The following is an 8,184-nucleotide window of genomic DNA, read 5'->3' as shown; positions in this document are numbered from 1 at the left end:
AATCGGCTTTGAATTCTTCAAACGAACACAAACAAGTGTTCATGTGAAGGAGTGGGACCCCGTCTCTGGAGAAAGAGTTGAATGGTTGGTATCTTTGATTTCTCCACATTGTTTTCATCGTCTATTTGACATTTAGACAGTCATTTATCTGATTCTTATGTCGAACTAGGAATTTATTCTCCTCAGTTATATTTATGTGCATAATCTAAAAGAATTTGGGCTGATGCAGGTCATTCAAGTTGTTAAATGTTCTAGAATTTGACAGTTCAAGAAAGCGAATGTCTGTGATAGTAAGGAATGAGGAAGGAAAGCTACTATTATTATGCAAAGGTGCTGACAGGTTGGTTTCTTTCACAACATTGAAACTGCTACTGTGCATTCTCTATCTGTGCGTTTTCTTGTCTGGAACACACGTTGATAACAATGTCTCGACATGCTAAGGATTATATGAAAATATTATGTCCTAAACTTTTGCAAGATAATAATATTTATTTGTCTCATTAGTATATTTACTAAATTATAATGGAATGCAATTAATTTGAGCCTCTTTTCTTTCAGGATCTAGTTTGGCTGCCTCATTGTTAATCAATCATTTCTTATAAATTGTATTTGTCTTAGCCTTTTCTGTAGATAATGAACATATATACTATTTAACACATGCACTGTTATGCTGGTATAAAGGTTTATGTTGTTTTATGATATCGGCTTTGCTCATAATAACCATCCTAATTTCATCACAGTGTCATGTTTGAGAGGCTTGCTGAAAATGGAAGAGAATATGAAAAGGAAACCAGGGCACACGTGAAGAAGTATGCCGATGCAGGCTTGAGGACGCTGATACTTGCTTATCGGGAACTCAGCGAAGAAGAATACACATCGTTCAATGAAAAATTCACTGAAGCCAAAAATGCAGTCAGCACTAATCGTCAGGAACTGATTGATGAAGTGACTGAAGAAATCGAGAAAGATATGATTCTTCTTGGTGCAACAGCCGTAGAAGACAAGCTTCAGCAAGGGGTGCGTTATACAGTATCAAGCAGTGCAGTCATTCACGGTTCTCTATATTTGACGAGTGCTTTGATTTTCTTTTTCTGGTGCTGTTTCTGGCAGGTACCTGAGTGCATCGACAAACTTGCGCAGGCGGGGATCAAAATATGGGTTTGACTGGGGATAAGATGGAAACTGCCATCAACATTGGGTATGTTCCAGCAAGATTTCTCATAAACCACAATCAACTTTGGCTATCCTTACTTCTCATCGAACGAGTCAACTTTTGCAGGTATGCCTGTAGCTTGCTCAGACAAGGAATGAAGCAAATCCTTGTTAGCTTGGATACAGCAGAGATCACAGCAGTAGAGAAAACAGAAGATAAGAACGCGATTGCCAAGGTAAACTGATCTTACACAAATCACTATAAAATCTTTAGTATGTTATTCTTATTTATGAGCAATTTTAGTTGGAAATAACTAAAGAACATTTTCATCTGATGTTCGTATTTGTTAGATATTCTGTGTAATCTAGGTATTGAGCATGTTTCACTTTTTTTATTAGGCTTTGAGGCAAAGTGTTCTCCAGCAGATTACTGAGGGGAAGAATCAGGTGGCTAACTCGAGGTCTGAGGCTTTCGCCTTGATCATCGATGGGAAATCTCTTGCATATGCATTAGACGACGGTGTCAAAAATTTGTTCTTGACCTTGCAATCGGCTGTGCATCTGTAATATGTTGCCGCTCATCTCCTAAGCAGAAGGCTTTGGTTAGTTTATGTTCCTGGAGCTATACATTCTCATTTAATTCTGTGATCGAGCCACCTCTACTTCTTCGATCCTATATGTACAAGTATTCAAATTGGTTTTAACCATACAGGTAACGAGACTTGTCAAGGACGGAACACAGAAGACTACTCTGGCGATTGGTGATGGAGCTAATGATGTCGGAATGCTGCAAGAAGCGGATATTGGGATTGGAATTAGTGGTGTTGAAGGAATGCAGGTGAAAGCGCTAATTTTGTTGTTCGGTTTACAGAATTTTTGACAAAGCGTTGAGTTCTGTCTCACATGTCGTATTCCTTTGCAGGCCGTCATGTCAAGTGATATTGCAATCGCTCAGTTCCGATTTTTGGAACGCTTGCTTTTGGTGCATGGCCATTGGTGTTACAGAAGGATCTCTTCGATGGTAACTTCATTATCGACCTTTCCAAACTTCTAAGCTTAGTTCAAAGTTTCGTCTCCATTCACTTGTTAATTTTTGTATAACCTTTTACGCAGATTTGCTACTTTTCTACAAGAATGTAACTTTTGGTATCACTCTCTTCCTATATGAGGCTCACTCATCTTTTCCGGGCAAACTGCATATAATGATTGGTTTCTGTCCCTTTACAACGTCTTCTTCACATCATTACCGGTGATTGCCCTGGGGGTCTTCGACCAGGATGTTTCTGCTAGATTATGTCTAAAGGTATGCCTCTCGTATGATATTACACGCATTCAATATCTCTTGAAAGTCTCATGCTCGATTTCACATGGCAGTTTCCCTTGCTCTACCAAGAAGGCGTGCAGAACGCCCTCTTCAGCTGGCGCCGCATAATTGGTTGGATGCTCAATGGTGTTTCCAGTGCTGTTATCATCTACTACTTCTGCGCAAGGTCACTGAACCCTCAGGGATTCAACAAGAACGGGAAGATCGTAGATCACCAGATTCTTGGAGCAGCAATGTACACGTGCGTTGTGTGGGTTGTCAACTGCCAGATGGCTCTTGCCATCAGTTACTTCACCTTAATCCAGCATGTATTCATCTGGGGTGGAGTTGCTCTATGGTATATTTTCCTTGTAGCATATGGAGCTATGCCTACGAAAATCTCCACAACCGCGTATAAAGTGTTTGTGGAGTCTCTCGCCCCAACACCTGCATTCTACGTGGTAACAATCTACGTTGTCGTCTCAGCTCTCCTGCCTTACTTTGTGTACAAAGCTGTTCAGATGAGGTTCTTCCCGATGTACCATGGGATGATACAGTGGATCAGGTACGAGGGTCGAGCTGATGATCCGGAGTACTGTGACATGGTGAGGCAGAGATCGATAAGACACACGACTGTGGGTTTCACTGCACGTTCCTTGGCACGGACGAATCCCTTGCAAGACAGGAACCAGAATCATCGATAGCATGTTCGGTGGCCTGCTCGTTGTACATTGCTCGTGGGGCGGGGCTGCTTCGATTTTCTCGTTACCAACTTAGTGCCGCAAGGTCTGTACAGGATATATCCGTTGTAACACATGCTGTGCAGTTTGTATATCTTTCAGTCTAACACTTGATTCAATTTTGTAATCTGTACTAGTCCATGTAGTTGAAATAGATACGTGAGGAAATCATTATCAAAATTTGCTTGAGCTGCCATTTTCAAATTTCCAACCCTCCCTCCCACAACAGCACAATATGCTACAAGGTTTGATTTTCTATGTGCACAAGTCAGACATAGTATTAATTAATCAGGTAGTGTGTGTGTGTGTGTGTGAGAGAGAGAGAGAGAGAGAGAGAGAGAATCTATTCCCAATTCAATATTAAGACACTCAAATTTCATTGCATGAGTGGGTAAAAAGAGTATGAACTTTGCGCCTAATAAAAAGGTGGAATCTTTGTGTATTTTGTTTTTAATGAGAGATGCAGTTAGCGTGTAGAGTGAAGGCAAAATTTAATCAACAACTTAAATGTTTCAATCATTAATTGGACAAACTAAACTCTCTTTGTTGTTCCTTGCAATCTAAAATTAAGCTATTAATTGATGCAACTATAGACAGGTACAACTCATCATCCACTCATGTGACTCATGCATGAAGAAGAAACAATAATCTCATGACATGTGAAATGAATGCCATTAATATTATTATGATGCTGTGATTGAACGAAGAAACAATTAGATGATTAGCCACAATATTCCACATCCATTCCATAATTACATGGTATTATCAACATCATACGCTACAAATTGCTGTTCAAATTCTTCCAATATTTTCCCCCTGAAAATATGTACAACTAATTAATTATAAACACTAACGAAAACAATGATCCAAGAAGCCATGAATGATGAATCGTAATTAGTCAATGAAATAAAAATCAATTAGTTGGTGATACAACAACATCGGCATCTCCGATTCCCAAGAAGAGAAAAAGAATCATGAAATTAAGATTAGGAACCCTAGGAGGAGGATGAGGATGGGGATTGGGACTGGGAGTCGGAGAGGCCGAGAAACTCCACGGCGGATTTGCCCAAGATGGTGGCGAATTCGTTCAAGCTGATGACGCCGTCGCCGTTGGTGTCGGCCTCCTGCATCATGTCGCTGAGCTCGCGGTAGGTGAGGGGGTGGCCCATCTTGGCCATCTGGCCGGCGAGCTCAGCGGCGGTGATGTAGCCGTTGCCGTCGCGGTCGAAGGAGCGGAAGACCTCCATGAGCTGGTCCTGGTTGAGGAGGACCTCGTCGTTGATGTCGGGGAGGATAGCGTCGACCAGCTCCTGGAACTCGATGGAGCCGTTGCCGTTGGCGTCCATGTTGGCGAGGAGGGCGTGGATCTGGTCGCCGGAGGGCTTGAGGCCCAGCGAGCGGAGGAGGGCGGCCAGCTCCAGCTGCGTGAGGCTGCCGTCGTGGTCCATGTCGAACCGGGCGAAGATGTCCCGAAGCTGGTTCAGCTGATCGGATTCCATCTTAGCCATTCCGATTGCTACCATTTTCCCCAATTCTATTACTACTAACAAACCCCCAATTCCTGTGGCTCTACTTGCTTTTTGGAGCTCCTCCTCTTTTTAACTTCGCTTTTCCTTCATTCATCAAAACGCGTAACTAACTTCATCAAACTCTCTTATACTATTATTTTATCATATGTTATTCACTTATCCATGTGACTGACCTATTCTTCGCAACTTCTCTTGATGTATTTTTCTAGAGAGAGAGAGAGAGATGTGATCCTAATATGTAAGATGCGGTGTATCTATGTACTTATTATGAGTTTAATATGACTTTAATAAAATGATTGGGAAATGAGTTTTTTTTTTTTTTTTGGCAAAGGTGCAGATTGCCCTCTGAACTACACCTCTCTAGAGCTTTTAGTCCCCCATACTCAGTCAAAGGGCGTTGATCTCCCTAAACTCCCGAAAGAATGGTGCAATTAAGTCCACCCGTTAAACGACTGTTAAACGCCGTTTTCTTAATTTTTTTTATTTTTTTTTTGCTGTCTTCCGCCCACCTCTCTCACATACGGCGCTGATGCGCCACACCATAATCAGCCGCACCGCCTCGGCGCTGGGAATTCCGGCGATTGTCCACGCCATTGTCCGCCTCTGCACCGACGTTTCTCCACCTGAGTCCGACGCTCCTCTCACATTCCTTCTCCAAAAAAAAATGAACCCTAGCCTCATCCTTCTCCAAACTGAAATCTGTCGTTGCCGCTGTTCATCTCGGCTTGGCTGCTGCTAACGAGCCGACGAGGCTGAAATCTGCCGCCGTCGCCGTTCATCTCGACTTCGCCGCTGCTAACGGGCCGGCGAGGCTGTACTCCATCCCTCGATCTTTCCTCTCAATTACTCATCCCCTTCAAAAATCTAGCCCCTAACTTCCCCCTTTCCAATCGTCGATGCCGCCACCGCTGAAGATTCGACATAGATTCCATGGGGAATCTCAGGTTCCAGATGGCGGCTTGCAAGATGGAAGCGTAGGATGAGTTGGCCTTGGTGTAGATGATGTTGGAAAACGACGAGTCGTCGTCGAATTTCTCCAACAGACATTCGAGGAAGTGTTTGTGGCCATCGGTGGAAGCTGTCGGCGAGAAGGAAAAAATGAAAAAGATGATGAGAGTGAGAGAGGAGAGAGAAAGATTCTTCATGTTGAGAGACTCTGGCGGCTTGCAAGATGGAAGCATGGGATGAGTTGGCCTTGGTGTAGACGACGTTGGAAAACGACGAGTTGTCGTCGAATTTCTCCGATAGACATTCAGACATTCAAGGAAGTGTTTGTGGCCGTCGACGGAGGCTGCCGGCGAGAAGGAAAAGATGAAGAAGATGATGAGAGTGAGATTGCAAAAACGACGACGTATTGCCCTCTTAATTTTTTTATTTAAAAAAAAACGGCGGCGTTTAACAGCCGTTTAACGGGTGGATTTAATTCCACCCTTCTTTCGGGAGTTCAGGGAGGTCAACGCGCTTTGACCGAGTATGGGAGGCTAAAAGCTCTAGGGGGTGTAGTTCAGGGGGCAATCTGCACCTTCGCCCTTTTTTTTAAAGGATTCCCACAAAGGACAATGTATTAGATATTTAATCTCCTTTATTAAATTTAAACTTGTTTTTTAGTGATTGGGTTCACCAAAATATAAAATTAAGGGGCGTATATTTTGTAAATATTGAGTGTGAATGAAATTTAAAATATAAGAGGTACTATCTCCGTCCACAAAGATAGTGTATTTATTACTATTTTCGTTCGTTCACAAAAATTGTGTGTTTTCTTTTTTTTTAAAATACTTTTATACTTTAAATCTCATTCACACTCAATATTTATAAAATATCCACCCTTTTACTTTTATAATTTGATAGGCTCGATATTACCCTTTAACACTAAAATCACATTTTTCAACTTTTTTATTAAAATTCGTGACTTCCACTCCACCACACACTCTTTGTGGACGAAGGGAGTAATTTTTAAAAAAGAAAAATATGTAGTATTTATAAACGAATAAAATAAAAAAAAAACATACAATTTTATTGACGGAAGAATTATTTTGTATTTTGTAAATTATATGTGTGTGGAGTTTGAATTTAACATAGGAGTAGGACATTGGATTGGAGGAGAGGAGAGAAAGTAAATGTAGTGTTAAATGAATGAAACAATGGTAGGTAAGAAATCAATTACTTGTTGACTGTGGCCGAGTCTTGATTCATCGTCAAAAGGCTGTTGATGATGATGGATGAATTAGACAAACACCTATTTGATCGTAGAGACGCTTAAAAAACTCCTAGTTGTCGGCATCTTTATATTTTTGGGAAATAAATTATCTTGAAGAAACATTTGACAGTTTCACCCAAGCTTCAATGTAAATAAGAAGTTGATAATGCCATCATTTCAATAACCAAGAGAGCCACATTTTAGAGAAACAAATGGTTCAAACAATTTTAAGAAAAAAGCTTATTCACAAAAATAACTATTTAGTCAATAATTATATGTCGCACAGTTAATTACACACAACCCCCTTAACATAATAACGTTATTAAAAAAATTAGTAAAATTTTCGTTCCCTCTAAAATTTAAATGCAAGTAAAAATTTCTCCTCCAGATAAATATTAGTCATACATGATATGTTAAATCATCACTTATAATTCAATCTAAAATCTCACAATATATAATTAATGGATCTCATTGCAACCATTTTCTATATATATATATATATATATATATATATATATATATATATAGGCTAAAGTTCAATTGAGAAGCTCAAATGTGTTGAGAAGTGAGAAGGAATTTACAAGTTAGTACATTTTGATGAACTTTACTGTAAATTCTTATGAACTCGCGGTTGAGCTGGGGATCAATTCTTGGCTGTAGCATCTTTTTTAACAAATTAAATTGATTTGTGGGTTCGTCAATTATATTGAAAAGTTCAAAGAATTTATTGAAAAGTTCATTAATCTCATTTACAGCTTCTCACTAGAATTGAAAAGTTCAAAGAATTTATTGAAAAGTTCATTAATCTCATATATAGGAGAGAGCTAAAATAAGAGCATTTCTTAAGTTATAAAATAAGAATCATTTTCAGCCCTTAGATCATCAAGATCTACGGTTGATTCGTAATCCTGTTGGATTGATTTATGGTCCTGAGTTCGAATCCCAAAGGTAGCAAAAAATTATTTTTCACAATTCATACCTTTATACAACGAATTCATACGTGTTCTACATAAAATTCATACATTAAAAATTGATTTTATTTCTTATTTTAAGATGTGCTCTCACGGTAACCCACCCCTATATATATGGATGAGATACTGTAGTATTCACTCTTCTCATAGTGATGTGGAGTAACTCCTGCATCAGCGCTATATATTATTATTATTATTATTATTATTATTATTATTATTATTATTATTATTATTATGAATTAATTTCCGAATTATATGCCACGTTATCCCGATTAATATTCTTATTGATAGG

General features: G+C 39.6%; 1 protein-coding gene and 1 pseudogene across 1 annotated transcript; one reads left to right on the top strand and one right to left on the bottom strand.

The window, feature by feature from the left end:
• The first annotated feature begins 1 nt into the window (after position 1).
• On the top strand, positions 2–3,391 carry LOC131025931 (putative phospholipid-transporting ATPase 9; annotated as a pseudogene).
• Positions 3,392–3,916: 525 nt separating this feature from the next.
• LOC131024434 (probable calcium-binding protein CML16) lies at positions 3,917–4,963 on the bottom strand. Its single transcript, XM_057953945.1, has one exon. It carries the CDS (start codon positions 4,716–4,718, stop codon positions 4,191–4,193), a length of 528 nt encoding a protein of 175 aa, XP_057809928.1. The 5' UTR covers positions 4,719–4,963; the 3' UTR covers positions 3,917–4,190.
• Between the last annotated feature and the right edge of the window lie 3,221 nt (positions 4,964–8,184).

This window comes from Salvia miltiorrhiza, chromosome 5 (genome assembly GCF_028751815.1).
Source record: "Salvia miltiorrhiza cultivar Shanhuang (shh) chromosome 5, IMPLAD_Smil_shh, whole genome shotgun sequence".
Lineage (NCBI taxonomy): Eukaryota > Viridiplantae > Streptophyta > Magnoliopsida > Lamiales > Lamiaceae > Salvia > Salvia miltiorrhiza.
This window is presented reverse-complemented; position numbering and strand designations above follow the sequence as displayed.